Below are 17,775 nucleotides of genomic sequence, written 5' to 3'. Positions count from 1 at the left end.
CCCCGTCTCTACTAAAAAATACAAAAAACTAGCCGGGCGAGGTGGCGGGCCCTAGATCCGGCCACTGCACTCCAGCTCGGGTGACAGAGCGAGACTCCGTCTCAAAAAAAAATAAAAAAAATAAAAAAAAAGAGTATTAATACTTCTTCCAATGGTTTTAATCCCCAGAAAATAAATATGCATTAATATCTAGACAAATTCTTGCTGCGTTTATCTGGGATTGGCAGGTGTTTTTGATTAATGGGAAGGCAAGCATTTACAAACAACCAGGTTCTGATTTTAAAGCTTTTGGGCAAACATTTTTTGCTTAGTAATTTGCTCATAATAGCCATACAATAAATATTTGTGGCCGGGCGTGGGGGCTTGCTCCTGAAATCCCTTCCCTTTGGGAGGCTGAGGTGGGCAGATCACTTGTGGCTAGGAGTTTGAAGCCAGCCTGGCCAATGTGATGAAACCTCGTCTCTACTAAAAATACAAAAATTAGCAAGTGTGTGTCATCCCAGCTACTCAGGAGGCAGAGGCAGGAATATTGAGATATCTGTGGTGTTGTCTATTTCTGCTGATAATTGTTGATCCTCTTCAAATAGGACACAAACAAGATCAATTTTTTTTAACTCGTAAATTGATGTGGATAGTCTGCTGCTGCCGACTTCATGTACCTTATCCCTCTTAAACCACTGATTCCTTTGAGGCCTTGTCCCCATAAACTTTTGGTAAAGCATCAATAATTTTATCATTCATCCACCCAAGCTTCACTGTAAATTTGATGTTTATTCTTCCATTTTAGCAGAATTCATGTTGCTCCAATAGGGGCTGTCTTCAAACTGGTGTTTTCTCCTTCTTAGTGCCTCAGAGTAGATCTTGTTCAGATATAACAGGTTAATATGAGTTTATTTTGGTGTAAAAGTACTTTGAAATTCATGCATAGTTTTTTCATCATATGCATTTTCCATAGCTTTGAACATCCCCATATAACTCTCCTCTTCCACAAACCAAACAATGAAAAAGCACCTCCGTGATGGAAGTTCATTTTGCAATAGGAACTCACAGTGATCTAAGCCCTGCTATTCATGAACATAATTCATTACTGGAGACCAGGCGCGGTGGCTCACGCCTGTAATCCCAGCACTTTGGGAGACTGAGGCGGGTGAATCACGAGGTCAGGAGATCGAGACCATCCTGGCTAATACGGTGAAACCCCATCTCTACTAAAAGGTACAGAAAATTAGCTGGGCCTGGTGGCGGGCGCCTGTAGTCCCAGCTACTCAGGAGGCTGAGGCGGGAGAATGGCGTGAACCCGGGAGGCGGCGCTTATAGTGAGTCGAGATCGCGCCACTGCACTCCAGCCTGGGTGACAGAGCGAGACTCCATCTCAAAAAAAAAAAAAAATTCATTACTGGAGTCTAAGTGGCTTTTTGATTTTTGAAGTTCTCTTCTCCCCTTGCAGGTATAGAACAAGATGCAGTGAATACTTTTACCAAATATATATCTCCAGATGCTGCTAAACCAATACCAATTACAGAAGCAATGAGAAATGACATCATAGGTAAGCAATGCTTGAAACTGTGGCAAGAAAAAAAAAACAAAACAAAAAATGCACAGAACTGACAATTTTGGTTACTGACTAATTTTTTCTTAACATGGAATTTAGCAGTTCCCTTCCTAATTTGTTTTCTGAGTATTTTTTAATGTCAGATTATAGCTCACTTTAAAAGTTTCTCGGCTGCAGTTGGCGCCAGGGTTTTTGCCTGGGCCGGGAGGGCTGCAGTGTAGCGGGTGCTCTGGCCTGGCCGCTGCTGAGCAGCCGGGCCGGCGGGTGGCTACGCACACTGGCACAGACCACCAGACGGACTGACTGGCAGCCCCGCACCCGTGCACAAAGCGGGCAGGACAGAAACTTCCGGGGTTGGAAGTCCAGTGAGGCTAAAGGCCAGTGCCAAAGTCTCCAGGCATCAGGGCTGCAGCCCAAGAGTCTCAAGACCAGTGGACAACTGGATGGCCAGACAGTTGTCTCAGTGGTGGCCTCTCTGTCTCAGGGCTTCATCCCACTCCTCAGTGGGCCTGACCTCCTGTCTACCTGCATTAGCCAGAGCCATCACATGGCCCGTGACTCGCCATTTTTTGCCAGTGATTGTGCCACACACAATGTCATTTCTGTGTCATTTGGCACAGCTGGAGGTGCAAGGAGGAGGGCAGCCTCATGTCCAGTCCCAGTTTCAAGTAACTTTATTCTTCTGAATAAAGACAATTTGCTAACTTTAAAAAAAAAAAAGTTTTTCTTATATGTTGGACCCAAATTCTTAGACTTTGACCTAAATAACAATCACAGCAAGAACAATAAATAGTACACATTTATTGAACACTCGCTGTGTCCCAGACAATATTCCAAGCACTTTCTGTGGATAAACTCTTTAACTTCTAAAGAACTTTGTGGGATAAATACAGTTATTTTATAGATGAAGAAACTGAAGCACAGAGAAGTTAAGTACTTTGTCCAAGGTAACAGCTCAGACATGGCAGAGTCAGGATTTGAAACTAGACCCTCACATACCTTAACTGCTGTACTGTGGCAGTGTTTTTCATACTGTAGGTTGGGACTAACCTTCTCCTATGCCCTCACCCCCTGCCAATATATATATATATGTATGTGTGTGTGTGTATATATATATATGTATGTATGTGTATATATATATATGTATGTATATATATGTGTGTGTGTGTTAGTGTATATAGATATGTTAGTGTATATATATGTTAGTGTGTATATATATGTATATACACACTAGAATAAAAAAAGTATCTCAGAGTAGTAAGTACAAACATCATTTCAGAAAAATATTTTCATTATATATATATGTATGTATGTATATGCTGATTCAACAAATATATTTCTGTATAGGTTATAGCAAAATAGTTTGAAAGCTTTTACTGTGTTTTATCAGGAAGACCTTTGGTGAACATATATTCACAGATAAAAGAGGTTTATTTATTCATTCAATAAACATTACATTCTCATAAGTCCTAATATTATGTATTTTTATTTTTCAAAAAAGTTAGCATTTGTGATTTATGTAATAAAACTTGTTCTTGCACTTCTAGCAGATTTGTCCCAATGTGGGGTTTCTTTAATCTTACTGTGGGTACTTCACACTCACTCACTACTGGAGACAGCAAGACCCCTGTTAGTCTCAGCTGTGTTTCTTAAATTGGCCCACTGTACCTTCCAGTTAGCTATTCTGGGGTCCATCTCATGTTGCCTCCATTTTCCTTTTCTTTCTCCCAGACAGATACCTATAACAGCTATAACATAGGCCTGGTGGCTGTTGGTGGCTTATCCCTATCTGCTTGTATTTAAGGGGTACTGTTTCACTGAGTTTTGCTGACAGATATTGTCATGAGATTTGAGGTTTTCTGTGTTGTTGCTCTGTTTTTATGTGAGAATATGCTGCTACCATTGTCGCTAGACCAGCTTTTCCTAGTAATACAACAGGGATGTTCTGACTGATTAGAGTTTGCCGGTTTGAAGAATTGGTTGGCTAGTGATTTTTTTGAGGGGAGTCTCTCTACCAGTTAATAGCCTCACTGGTGTGAGGATGAAAAGGAAGGAGTTTCAAGTCAAATAAAACACTTAAAAATGAAACCACACTGCAACTCTCTTAAGCTTAATCAAATTAATGATGATGTAATCCCATGAAGGAAAAGTCTTCTTAAGGATCAAGTTGATAACATTTTGTGATCAAGGGATTTGAGAAAACCTCTATCCCAGTGTCTATCATTATATATTTTAGGATGTTAATTACCTGTATGGCTTTAGGCAAGTCATTTTTCCTCCTTGAGCCTCATTCTTAATCCTGTCCAAATTATTTGTCTCCTCTTGTAGTTGTACTATTTGAATATAGCTGTCCTTCAAGTGAGTTTTGTTCAAAGGAGCCTTCACTTCAGCACTTACTGTGTATCCAACTTGCATAGTCTTGTTTTAAATGTTATCCTTGGGTTTTTGGCATTGCTCTCTAATTACTGTTTTTATGTGAGGATTTAGAGTGATCCAGGAGCTATACTTCCACTACCTCCTTCATCTTCCACAAATCTTTAAAGTGGTAGAATTTTTAAAAACTTTGAAGGTACAGCTGACAGAATTTGCTGATGGTTTGGAAGTGAGTAGTATTAGAGGGAAAAAAAGGAATAAAGCATGACTGCATTTTTTTTGTTTGTTTAAGCGATTTCCCTGCCTCAGCCTCCCAAGTAGCTGGGACTACAGGTGCTTGCCACCACGCCCAGCTAATTTTTTTTTTTTTTTTTGTATTTTAGTAGAAACGGAGTTTTGGCTGGGCGCGGTGGCTCAAGCCTGTAATCCCAGCACTTTGGGAGGCCGAGACGGGTGGATCACGAGGTCAGGAGATCGAGACCATCCTGAGCTACACGGTGAAACCCCGTCTCTACTTAAAAAAATACAAAAAATTAGCCGGGCGAGATGGCGGGTGCCTGTAGTCCCAGCTACTCGGGAGGCTGAGGCAGAAGAATGGCGTAAACCCAGCAGGCGGAGCTTGCAGTGAGCCGAGATCACGCCACTGCACTCCAGCCTGGGCGACAGAGCTAGACTCCATCTCCAAAAAAAAAAGAAACGGAGTTTCACTGTGTTGGCCAGGATGGTCTCCATCTCCTGACCTCGTAATCCACCTACCTTGGCCTCCCAAAGTGCTGAGGTTACAGGCATGAGCCACCCCACCCGACTGTATGACTCCATTTTTTAAAAAACTGAATACCTGGAATTGTAGGGTTGTCATTTATAAGATGAAAAGACTGTGGGAGTAATGGCTTATGAGGAAAATCAGGAGTTTGGTTTTAGACATCCAAATGGTGAATGTCAAGTAGGTAATTGGACACCTACATTAGGATTTTATGGCAGAGGTCCGGGTTGGAGACACGTGTTTGGAAGTCATTAGCATATAGATGGATTTAGAGCTGCAAGACTAGATAACATTACCATAGGAGTAAGTGTAATGAGGGAAGATGAGGTCTAAGGACTGAGCCCTGACATTCTGGCAGATGGGGAAGAATTAGCAAAAGACACTTAGGCCCTCTTATGACAATGGTGTATCAAGAAGTAGTTTTCTTTAGGAAATCAAGTAAGAAAAATGTTTCTGGGAGGAAATGAAGCTGAGGTAAGTAAGACAAATACTGGAATTGAATGGATTTGACAACCCATCGTACGCTAGTTATCTTAATTACAGTGGGCCATTTTAGATGAAACTTAATTGGAGGAGTCTTAAGAGAGAATAGAGGAGTGGAACCAGCGAGTATTGACAACTCTTATGTGGCATGTTGCTCTAAAGATGAGCTGGAAGGTGATGTTAATCAAGGTAGCCTGGGGGCAGTGGTGCACACCTGTAATTTCAGCACTTTGGCAGGCCAGGGAGGTGGATCACTTGAGCCCAGGAGTTTGAGACTAGCCTGGGCAACATAGTGAAACCCCATCTCTACCAAAAAAATAATAATACTACAAAAATTTTTCAGGCATGGTGGTGCATACTTTAGTCTCAGCTGTTAGGAAGGCTGAGGTGGCAGGATCACTTGAGCCCCAGTAGGTCACGGCTGCAGTGAGCCAAGATCATGCCACTGCACTTCAGCCTGGGTGACAGAGCCAGACCCTGTCTCAAAAAAAAGGTGGGGGGGGGCAATGGTTTTTAATTTTGTTTTTGAGGTGAGATGTATTATAAGCATATAAGGTGTGTTACAGCATACGAACAGGTATACATGTATAACATGCAGTCCACATAGCTGATAGGAATGAGGCAGTAGTGAAGGAGAAGCTGATGTAGGAGAGGGGACAGTTGTTACAGGGAAGAAGTCTGGAGGCAAAAGGGATGAATTCTAGTGCTCACATAAAATATTGCTTAGATGGGAGCAAGGACAGTTTATCTGGAGTCACAGGAAAGAATGCAGTACATGGGTAGAGATGCAGGTGAGTTGAAAGATGTGAGGGACGATGGAAATAATTTTCTGATTGCTTCTATATTCTCACTGAAGCAGGAAGCAGAGTTCTCAGCAAAGAGAACAGGAGAAGAGGTGTTGAATATTTGAGAAAGGAGATGTACTGTAGAAAATAAAAAACAAAAAAAACTCAGTTTCTCCTGAACTCTCGCAAAACAGAACCTTTCCATGACCCTAGTTGTGTGGGGGTTTTCCCTGTCAACTACCAATTCTGCAGATGATTCTCCAGTGACCCCTCCAACTGGGTGTCCTCTAAGTCAGTTCAGTTCTCACACAGTCTTCCCGGAGATAGCATCAGATCCCACAGATTGAGGACTCTGTCCCACAAGAGTGCCCCCACTTCAGATGCCATTCTGAAGCCCAAGTTGTGGCCTGTGTTTCTGACCGGCCTTCTATAAATTGGAGTTCCCACAGTCCCCTCCTTGGGTTCAATAAATTTGCTAGAGCAGCTCTCAGAACTCAGGGAAATGCTTTACTTATATTTACCCATTTATTATAAAGGATATTACAAAGGATACAGATTGAACAGGCAGATGAAAGAGATGCATGGGCAAGGTATGGGAGAGGGGGCACAGCTTCCATGCCCTCTCCAGGTCATATCACCCTCCAAGAACCTCTACAGATTTAGCTATTCAGAAGCCCCCCTCCCCATTCTGTCCTTTTGGTTTTTTTGTGGAGACTTCATTATATAGGCATGATTGATCATTGGCTATTGGTGATCAGCTCAACCTTCAGTCCCCTCTTTCTGGGAGGTTGGTGGGTAGGGCTGAAAGTCCCAACCCTGTAATTCTGCCTTGGTCTTTCTGGTGATTAGCCCTCATCCTAAAGCTCTTTAGAGGCCATCTGCCATAGTCATCTCATTAGCATTCAAAAGAATCCAGAGATTTCATGAATTTTAGGAGCTGTATGCTAAGAAACTGGCTAAAAAGGCCAGTTGCAATGGCTCAGGCCTGTAATCCCAGCACTTTGGGAGGCTGAGGCAGGGGGATCGTTTGAGGCCATGAGATCAAAACCAGCCTGGTCAACATAGTGAGACCCCCTTACAAAATACTTAAAAATTGGCCAGGTGTGGTAGCTTTTGTCTGTAGTCCCAGCTACTCAGAAGGCTGAGGATCACTGAGCCCGGGAATTCAAGGCAGCAGTGAGCCATGATCGTGCCACTGACTTCAGCTTGTCTCAGAAGAAAAGGGGGGAAAAAAAAACTGGGCAAAGAGTAAATAATATATTTCACAATATCACAGATTTGTATTGTCTAGGAAAGTGAATGTAAACAGACCACGACACTAGTATGATCCCTGGGTTTCATGAAGGTCCCACTAAAGTCATGAACACAAAGTGAGACTAGGCATCATGTTATATGGTTTTTCTAGCCATGTTTAACAGTTAGCTAAACAGCTTATTGTTTTGCTGCAGTTTATTTAGGCAGTTCCTTATTTTAGCACATTTCATGTTTTAAAATTTCTACCAATAACATTTTGATAAACTTTTTTACAGATGACTTCACAAATACATAATTTTTTAAGCTACAATCCTAGAAATAGAATTGCTCATTGAAAGGGTATGTTCATTTTTAAAGCTATGCTAGAAACTGCCAAATTGCCTTCAGAAAAAGGTGTTTATATCCCCACTAACACTAGTGTCAGTTTTCCTGTGCCCTTGCTCAGGTATGCATATTATTAAAAACAATGTTGTACCAGTTTACTAGGCAAAAGGTGCGGTGCCTCCTTATTCTGATCTGATTACTAGTGAGTATGTGTATCTTTTCACGTTGGTCATTTTATGTTTGTTTCTTTGTGGGTTGTCATGTCCTTTGCTCATTTTTCTTTTGGGACATTTCTTAGTAGTTTATAAGAGCTCTTGGTATTTTAATGATAGTAATCTTTTAACTGTCATGCATGCTGCAAATCTTTTTTCTGTTTGTTTGCCTTTGTATTTTGTTTTTGGAGTGTTTCAATGTCTAGGAAATAATTTTATGTTGTTAAATCTTTTGATTTCTGCTTTTGCATATGTACTTCAAAAGACTTTCTACTTCAAGGTCAAGTGTTACCTGTATTTTCTTTTAGTTCTATTTAAAACCTCTTAATTTACATGCCTATGCTGTTAACTCCCAAGTTGATTCACAAGTGTGTATAGTTTGAATTTAGTGGCAATTTAATTATTTATGACTTCTTTTACAGCAAAGATTTGTGGAGAAGATGGACAGGTGGATCCCAACTGTTTCATTTTGGCACAGTCCATAGTCTTTAGTGCAATGGAGCAAGAGTAAGTTAGTTCATATTTTCACATTGTACATCCTAGGGAATTTGGGTTCATTGTTAGGAATGGGCTTCACTTAGCTAAAAACAAAGTATTTTTGAGGATTTAAATATTTTGGATATTTACAGGAACATATAAGGCATACTCTATCTTGATTAATAGTTTTTTTTAAATATAAATTATGTGAACTCTTAAAATTTTAATTTTCGTTTTCAATGTTAGTATTTCCTAAGTTAAAATAATTTGTTTTTAGTTCTGAAATCATTTGGGGAGTGATTGAGGCTGTAGTGATTATGACTATTAGAATTGGTTCATTTATTGAAATAATGCATGTCTTCAGATGGCTCTCCTAATTTGTTAGACTTTAAGCTAAATCGATGCTATATAACTAAATCCACATAGATTTGTTGAAATGGCTCCAGAGGTTTTTTAGATTTATTGCTGCTGTGTGCCCTTAAAAAAAATCTATTCATTCTTTCACTTAACATTTATCAAAAGAGTGCTCTGTATAAGACATGGTTAGGCATAGTACCAGTCTTAAAGGAAGTTACAACCTAATAAAAGACATAGGGCATGTTCTTTGGTTACTGTAATATGAAGTGGCATGTGTTAAATGTCAGGGGAGAACTACAAAGTCATAAAAAGGTGGGAGAGATTACATACAGGTAAAGGAATCAGGAATGACACCGTGGGGAGTGAGATAGTGTTGACCTAGGCCTTTAAGATACAATAGGGACAGTATGGAAAGAGTATATTTTTCCCACTTAAACTCTTTCCTTGGTCGTTCCCTCAAATTTTCCCTTTTGTCCATGTGCAGGCACTTTAGTGAGTTTCTGCGAAGTCACCATTTCTGTAAATACCAGATTGAAGTGCTGACCAGTGGAACTGTTTACCTGGCTGACATTCTCTTCTGTGAGTCAGCCCTCTTTTATTTCTCTGAGGTAAAGTCTGCATTTCCTTTCACACTCTGTTCGAGCATTCCAGCCTCTAACTATCAATGCTGGGGCCCTGTCTATAGGAAATAACCCGGAAGAGCCAAGTTATTTCCAAAAAGATTTATCGTTGTTTCAAGTTGTTTCTGATAGCAAGAGTAATTTAATAATATATTAGAGAGAACATGAAAACTCAATGTGTTAAATAACTCTAATTTTGAAAAACCTGATTAAGCTACCGCATGCCAGAGAGTGCATGTTTTTAATTGTTTGGAGCTATTTTAAAACCACAGAATTTGAAACTTCCAGGGCATAAATTGCAGACCAGACTTCAGAAGAGAAAAAGAAAAGTAGTAAATTTTTTCTTATGCTCATCGTGTTTACATTAGCCACTTGATAGGATTGCCCAGTGAAGAAGCATTTGCAACAGACAATGAGTATATTAATATTTTTGAGGCATACAGTGTAGTATAATGCTCTTTGTTAGGCTTCAATAAGTGAAATTATTTTGTCAGAAAGCAGAAAGAGGATTCCCGGTCTCACAAAGCAGTAATTTAGACACTTGATTCCGCCTTTTTGCAAGAATACAGGTACTCAGTTGATCTGTTTTTTCACTCCCTTTCTTTGCTATAAGTTTAAATCAACAATTTGTGTAGGTTAATATGTCCTCATGGAATGGTGGAAATGGTCAGATATAAAATATTTGGTTAGTTTACTCTTTATATGTTTGCTGGTAAGGAACCACAAATCCAATTTAGTATAATTTTTACTCTAGGCCGGGCGCGGTGGCTCAAGCCTGTAATCCCAGCACTTTGGGAGGCCGAGACGGGCGGATCACGAGGTCAGGAGATCGAGACCATCCTGGCTAACACGGTGAAACCCCGTCTCAACTAAAAATACAGAAACTAGCCGGGCGAGGTGGCGGGTGCCTGTAGTCCCAGCTACTCGGGAGGCTGAGGCAGGAGAATGGCGTAAACCCGGGAGGCGGAGCTTGCAGTGAGCTGAGATCTGGCCACTGCACTCCGGTCCGGGCAACAGAGCGAGACTCCGCCTCAAAAAAAAAAAAAAAAAAAATTTTTTACTCTAGTTCACTAAAAGTTTACATCCAGTTGTGTAGTGTTTGTTTCTTGTTAATTGTTTTTTTTTTCCTCTAAATACTTTAAAACTTCTCAATCTCAAATGACTGTAACTTGCTGACAGGTATTAACTGAAGAAGTAGATCTTTTTGTTTTTTGCTTATGACCTGTATTTTAATATTTGAGCTTATAGATTAGAGATGGTGAGAGAAATCTGTTTATAGTCTTATTTTCTCTTGTGTATTATTTCTTCCTAGTACATGGAAAAAGAGGATGCAGTGAATATCTTACAATTCTGGTTGGCAGCAGATAACTTCCAGTCTCAGCTTGCTGCCAAAAAGGGCCAATACGATGGACAGGAGGCACAGAATGATGCCATGATTTTATATGACAAGTGAGTTATATTGATAGATGCATTCAGCAGATATTTATTGAGCATTTGATATGTTTTGTGGAAATAAAGATGCAAAAACTCAGTCTCTGTTGTCAAGGAGTTCACAGGAGGCAGCATAAAAGCTACTTTTTATATGATGTTTGTAAAGCTTTGGGGGTTCTTAGAACAAAAGTTTCTGCTGGGAAAAGGGAGGTGTATGTGGGGTAAACAGGATGGCAGTGGTAGTGTTCAAGCACTTTTTCCCAGAAGAGAGATTTTGTTTGGATCCTAAAGAATGAATTGAATTTTGCTACCCAGAGAAGGCAGGAAACAACATTCTAGGCAAAGGCATTGACACAAAAGCCATGGAGACTTGGCGGAAGGTGGCACTTTCAAGAAACTTGAGTTGAGATAATCAAAGGGTTGGGGAATAAATGTGAGGATGCTGGTACTAATTGGAATAGATTGTAAGGGACCTTGGATGCCTATTTATGGCTATAGTATACTTCCTGTATAAATCTGCCTTGCCACGTTATTAAATGAATTAGTTTTTTTATTAGTTTTCACTGAAAATGAGAGGATAGAAAAATCATACAGTGAACAAAATTGAAAATATCTGGTCAGGCAAGTGATGAGCTTGTGGCCAGCTCTGTAACGTATGATATTCTTTTCATTTAACTTTTCTTACTCTGTAAAAAAAGTAATTTGTGGTTGGGCACGGTGGCTCACACCTGTAATCCCAACACTTTGAGAGGCAGAAGCGGGTGAATTGCTTAAGCCCAGGAATTTGAGACCAGCCTGGGCAACATGGCAAAACTCCACCTTTACTAAAAATACAAAAATTAGCTGAGCGTGGTGGTATGCGCCTGTTGTCCTAGCTACTTAGGGGCCTGAGGCAGGAGGATCACCTGAGCCTTGGGAGGTCGACGCTGCAGTGAGCTGTGATCCACTGTACTCCACCCTGTGCAGGGCAGCAGAGTGAGACCCTTTCTCCAAAAAAAAAAAAGTAATTTGTTATTTGTATCCTTAAGCAAATGGTAAAGGGGTAACTTGGGGATAGAGAAAAGTCCATAAATGTTAGGGTTTGAAGACAGCCAATAGCATCTAGGCCAATGGTTCCTGAACATTGGTCTGCAGGCTCTTGCTGGGCTGTCTGCATAGGAATCACCTGAGAGCTCGTTAAAAATAGGTTTTCAGGCCGGGTGTGGTGACTCATGCCTGTAATCCCAGCACTTTGGGAGGGCGAGGTGGGCAGATTACCTGAGGTCAGGCATTCAAGACCAGCCTGGCCAACATGGTAAAAGCCCGTCTCTACTAAAAATACAAGAATTAGCCAGGCATGGTGGCACACACCTATAATCCCAGGTACTCGGGAGGCTGAGGCAGGAGAATTGCTTGAGCCCGGGAGGTGGAGGTTGCAGTGAGCCGAGATCATGCTGCTGCACTCCAGCCTGGCTGACAGAGTGAGACTCTGTCTCAGAAAAAAAAAAAAAAAAAAAAAAATTTAAGTTTTCAATCTGGGCATGGTGGCTCACACCTGTAATCGCAGCATTTTGGAAGGCCAAGGCAGGCAGATCATTTGAGGTCAGGAGTTCGAGACCACCTGGCCAACATAGTGAAACCTGTCTCTACTAAAAACTACAAAAATTAGCTGGGCATTTTGACAGGTGCCTGTAATCCCAGCTACTAGGGAGGCTGAGGCAGGAGAATTGCTTGAACCCAGGAGGCAGAGGTTGCAGTGAGCTGACGTTGTGCCACTGCACTGGAGCCTGGGTGACAGAGGGAGACTCCATCTCAAAAAAAAAACGTTTCCAGTCCCCCACCCACCCAGTCTCAGAAATTCTGATTCTACAGGTTTGAGGTGTGACCAGGAATCTTTATTTTTAGAAGACATACCAGATAATTCTGATAAATAGCCAGATTAGGGATGTAGTCTGATTTTCCTATTTTGCAAGTAAGGAAAATAAGCCCCAGAGAGGTAATGATTTTCTCAAAGTCACAGAACAAGTTAGTGGCAGAACTTGGACTGGAATGCAGTTCTTAATGTTCTGTCCAGTGTTTATTTTGGTACAATATGTTTGTAGACGATACTATGTAAGAAACATTGCTATATAGATGTTGAGATAAGAAGAGTTTACATTTAGAAATTTGGTGTAAAGTGCCTGAACATTCAAGTCGTGGAGGAGTATTGACCAACTTATTCAATACAACGTAGGAGATTCACATTTTGTTACAAAAATGCTGATTTAAAAGGATAGAGTTTTATTTTTTTTCTTTTTTCTTTTTTGAGATGGAGTCTTGCTCTGTCACCCAGGCTGGAGTGCAGTGACACGATCTCAACTCACTGCAACCTCCGCCTCCTGGGTTCAAGCAATTCTTCTACCTCAGCCTCCCAAAGTGCTGGGATTACAGGTGTGGGCCACCACGCCCAGCTGATTTTTGTATTTTTAGTAGAGACAGGGTTTCACCATGTTGGCCAGGCCGGTCTTGAACACCTGACCTCAAATGATCCACCCACCTTGGCCTCACAAAGTGCTGGGATTACAGGTGTGAGCCACTGTGCCTGGCATATTTGTTTTTGTATCATATATACGCATCATCATAGTCATGCGTTAGCAGCCTTTGTGTTTGTCAGGAGATAGGAGATAGAAGCCATTAGAGGCCGGGCGCGGTGGCTCAAGCCTGTAATCCCAGCACTTTGGGAGGCTGAGACGGGCGGATCACGAGGTCAGGAGATCGAGACCATCCTGGCTAACACGGTGAAACCCCGTCTCTACTAAAATATACAAAAAACTAGCCGGGCGACGTGGCAGGCGCCTGTAGTCCCAGCTACTCGGGAGGCTGAGGCAGGAGAATGGCGTGAACCCGGGAGGCGGAGCTTGCAGTGAGCTGAGATCCGGCCACTGCACTCCAGTCTGGGCGGCAGAGCGAGACTCCGTCTCAAAAGAAAAAAAAGAAGCCGTTAGAGTACTTGGAAGGGAACTTTTTTTTTTTTTCCCTCGCATTTAATGCTTTTTTTGGTATTCATTTCATGATCAGCTTACCAAAACATTAGCTGCATTATACCCTATCAAGGTAGAAATCTTTGTGTTCCCAATATTAGTTACTCCCTTTCCTTTCCACACTGAGTCATCAGTAAGTCCTGTTCTATCCAAGTAGATCATACCCATCCAGCTCACCCTCAGTGCCGTTTTGTTTTGAATTTGTACATGTTTACTGCTGATGCCTTATAGTTATGATGATGTGTTCTTATTTTATTCTGTGCGTACAAGTCTCAGCTTGCTTTTTAGGGGAAATGACCATGTCTTCCTTTCCTATAAATTCATTTCTGTCTATCAAGTCCTGAACAGAGAATAGGTACCCATAAATATGTGATTGTTAGTTTCTTTGCCTCAGTTGTAGTCTGATCCTTACAGCTTTTAAACGACAGTAGAGTTCACCATCAAGAACTAAGGATGGTTGGCAGACAGATAGAAAGGTAGCAAGTTGGCCGGGCGCGGTGGCTCAAGCCTGTAATCCCAGCACTTTGGGAGGCCGAGACGGGCGGATCACGAGGTCAGGAGATCGAGACCATCCTGGCTAACACGGTGAAACCCCGTCTCTACTAAAAATACAAAAACTAGCCGGGCGAGGTGGCGGGCGCCTGTAGTCCCAGCTACTCGGAGGCTGAGGCAGGAGAATGGCGTGAACCCGGGAGGCGGAGCTTGCAGTGAGCTGAGATCCGGCCACTGCATTCCAGTCCGGGCGACAGAGCGAGACTCCGCCTCAAAAAAAAAAAAAAAAAAAGAAAGGTAGCAAGTTGACCCAGCTATCTGTGAGGAAGTGGGAATAAAGAAAGGTTGCATCAGTACTGTCATCACATAGCTCTATGGTTCTAGGCCTGCAGACTGGATCAAGTAGCCTTGTATAAGATTCTCTGGAGGAGGTGCCAAAAGTTGCTTATACTTCCTATGGAATTGGATTTTACTTTGGATATCTTTTTACTATAGATACTTCTCCCTCCAAGCCACACATCCTCTTGGATTTGATGATGTCGTACGATTAGAAATTGAATCCAATATCTGCAGGGAAGGTGGGCCACTCCCCAACTGTTTCACAACTCCATTACGTCAGGCCTGGACAACCATGGAGAAGGTAACCAAGAACTTCAAATGTATTAAACTACAAGAAGTTTTATTGGTAGAACTCATAAAATATAAGGTGAGGAAACCAAGCAGAATAGCACAGTGGAAACTGAAGCAGTCCAGCACAGTGATTAAGAGCAGAGGCCTTGAGTCTGGCCTGGTATGTACAGTCACATGCCACATAACATTTTAGTCAACAGTGGGCTTGCATGTACAATGGTCTTATATGATTATAATGGATCAGAGCTGGCAGTGCAATAATAACAAAAGTTAGAAAAAATAAATTTTAATAAGTAAAAAAGAAAAAAGAAAAACTAAAAAGATAAAGAATAAACAAGAACAAAACCAAAAAAATTAATGGAACTGAAAAATCTCTGTTGCCTCATATTTACTGTACTATAATTTTAATCATTATTTTAGAGTGCTCCTTCTACTTATTAAAAAAAAAAAAATTAACTGTAAAACAGCTTCAGACAGGTCCTTCACAAGGTTTCCAGAAGGAGGCATTATCAAAGGAGATGATGGCTCCATGCGTGTTACTGCCCCTGAAGACCTTCCAGTGGGACAAGATGTGGAGGTGAAGGAAAGTGATAATGATGATCCTGACCCTGTGTAGGCTTAGGCTAATGTGGGTGTTTGTCTTAGTTTTTAACAAACAAATTTAAAAAGGAAAAAAAAAATTAAAAATAGAAAAAAAGCTTGTAAAATAAGGATATAATGAAAATATTTTTGTACAGTTGTATATGTTTGTGTTTTAAGCTGTTATGACAATAGAGTCAAAAAGTTAAAAAAAAGGTGAAACTTATAGAGTTAAAAAGTTACAGTAAGCTAAATTATTATTAAAGAAAAAAATTTTAAATAAATTGAGTGTAGCCTAAGTGTATAGTGTAAGTCTACAGTAGTGTAGTAATGTGCTAGGCCTTCACATTCACTCACCACTCACTCACTGACTCCCCCAGAGCAACTTCCAGTCCTGCAAGCTCCATTCATGGTAAGTGCCTTATACAGATGTACCTTTTTTTATCTTTTAAACTGTATTTTTACTGTGCCCTTTCTGTGTTTGTGTTTAAATACACAAATTCTTACCACTGTAATAGTAACCTGCAGTATTTGTTATAGTAACATGTGATAAAGGTTTGTAGCCCAAAAGCAATAGGTTGTACCATATAGCCAAGGGGTATAGTAGGCCATACCATCTAGGTTTGTATAAGTACACTCTGTGATGTTAGCACAATGGCAAATAGAAATTCGATTGATTGACTGATTGATTGATTGAGACAGAATCTCACTCTGTTGTCCAGGCTGGAGTGCAGTGGCACAATCTTGGCACACTGCAACTTCTGCCTTCCAGGTTCGAGCAATTCTCCTGTCTCATCCTCCCACGTAGCTGGGATTACAGGCAGGCACCACTACGCCTGGCTAATTTTTGTATTTTAGTAGAGACGGGGTTTCACCATGTTGGCCAGGCTGTTCTCGAACTCCTGACCTTAAGTGATCTGCCTGCTTTGGCCTCCGAAAGTGCTGGGATTACAGGCATGAGCCACCATGTCTGGGCAGTAACTGAAATTCTCTAATGCCATTTTCCTTATCTGTAAAATGACGATAATATGCATGTTTACCTCAAAGTTACTTTGAGGATTAAAATAAGGTAATGTATATAAAAATACATATTAACATAGTACCTGACACATGGTAAGCATCAAAAAATGTTAACTGCTGTTATTACTATTATTATTACATATTTTTAAATAATTAGAAAGCATTATCAAAAATTAGCTGGGCGTAGTGGCACACACCTGTAGTTCCAGCTACTCAGGAGGCTGAAGCTGAAGGATTGCTTGAGCCTGGGAGTTCAAGGCTGCAGTGAGCCATGTTCATGCCCCTGTACTCCAGCCTTGGTGACAGAGCAAGACCCTGTCTCCAAAAATTGAAGAAGGCATTATGGGGCAGAGTTAGCTTGGTAATGATCCAAATATTTCACCAGTATCTGTCACAGGATTGGAATACTAGTTTTCGGTATTATGATCACTAGGTATTACTAATAGCTTATTAATAATAAAGCATTGACCAGGCGCAGTGACTCATGCCTGTAATCCCAGCACTTTGGGAGGCTGAGGCAGGTGGATCACCTGAGGTCAGGAATTCAAGACCAGCCTGACCAACATGGAGAAACCCCATTTTTACTAAAAACACAAAATTAGTTGGGCGTGGTGGTGCATGCCTGTAATCCCAGCTACTTAGGAGGCTGAGGTGGGAGAATTGCTTGAACCCAGGAGGCGGAGGTTGCAGTGAGCTGAGATTGTGACACTGAGATGGAGTTTTGCAACAAGAGCAAAACTCCATCTCAAAAAAAAATGATAATAAATAAATAAAAGTAAAGTTTTGATGTTTGTGAATGGTTTATTCTTCTAATGAACTAGAGGAGATTTTTCCAGGAATTGTAGAGCCCATGAGGTTATGTTGTTTATATGTGTCATGTGTATCCAGGTGAAAAAACTTAATTAAGTGCTATTGTATAATACCATACACAAAAACTGAATTTTAGGAATACTGAAGAATTACATATAGAAGTCAAATCATTAAATAGCTAGTAGTAAACAGAATAGAGTGTCAGCTCTTACTCAATGATAATAATATTTTCACGATTAAAATTAAACCTTTTCTGATTTTAAAGGAAAAGTTCAGATCTGTGTGGTATAAAGAATGTAAGTTTTCAGGGTAATAAAATTAAAATGCAGAGAGAAAATGCAAAAGTAGTTCTTACTAGATGTGTGTACGTAAGGAACTTAGACTAATTTTAAGAACACTATCAAGACCCTGGTAGTTAAGTAGGAAAAAAGACATGAATGATTCATTCACCAAAAAGTGTTACGGTGGTAAACAAAAGAAATGTGTTTCTACCATCCTGGAGTCTACAAAAAAGGCACATATTGGCCGGGCGCGGTGGCTCAAGCCTGTAATCCCAGCACTTTGGGAGGCCGAGATGGGCGGATCACGAGGTCAGGAGATCGAGACCATCCTGG

General features: G+C 40.9%; 1 protein-coding gene across 1 annotated transcript in view; it reads left to right on the top strand.

Annotated features, from left to right (window-relative positions):
* Positions 1-17,775, top strand: part of AKAP10 (A kinase (PRKA) anchor protein 10) — a 100,369-nt gene that overhangs the window by 54,363 nt on the left and 28,231 nt on the right. Inside the window, exons 5-9 of the mRNA XM_011958301.1 lie at positions 1,448-1,546; positions 8,169-8,253; positions 9,065-9,188; positions 10,513-10,649; positions 14,618-14,762. Coding sequence (XP_011813691.1) covers positions 1,448-1,546; positions 8,169-8,253; positions 9,065-9,188; positions 10,513-10,649; positions 14,618-14,762 — 590 coding nt within the window. The remainder of the gene's footprint in view (positions 1-1,447; positions 1,547-8,168; positions 8,254-9,064; positions 9,189-10,512; positions 10,650-14,617; positions 14,763-17,775) is intronic.

This window comes from Colobus angolensis, unplaced genomic scaffold (assembly GCF_000951035.1).
Source record: "Colobus angolensis palliatus isolate OR3802 unplaced genomic scaffold, Cang.pa_1.0 Scaffold466, whole genome shotgun sequence".
In the NCBI taxonomy this organism is placed as follows: domain Eukaryota; kingdom Metazoa; phylum Chordata; class Mammalia; order Primates; family Cercopithecidae; genus Colobus; species Colobus angolensis.
Note: the sequence above shows the minus strand (reverse complement) of the source record. Positions and strands in the feature narration are given on the sequence as shown.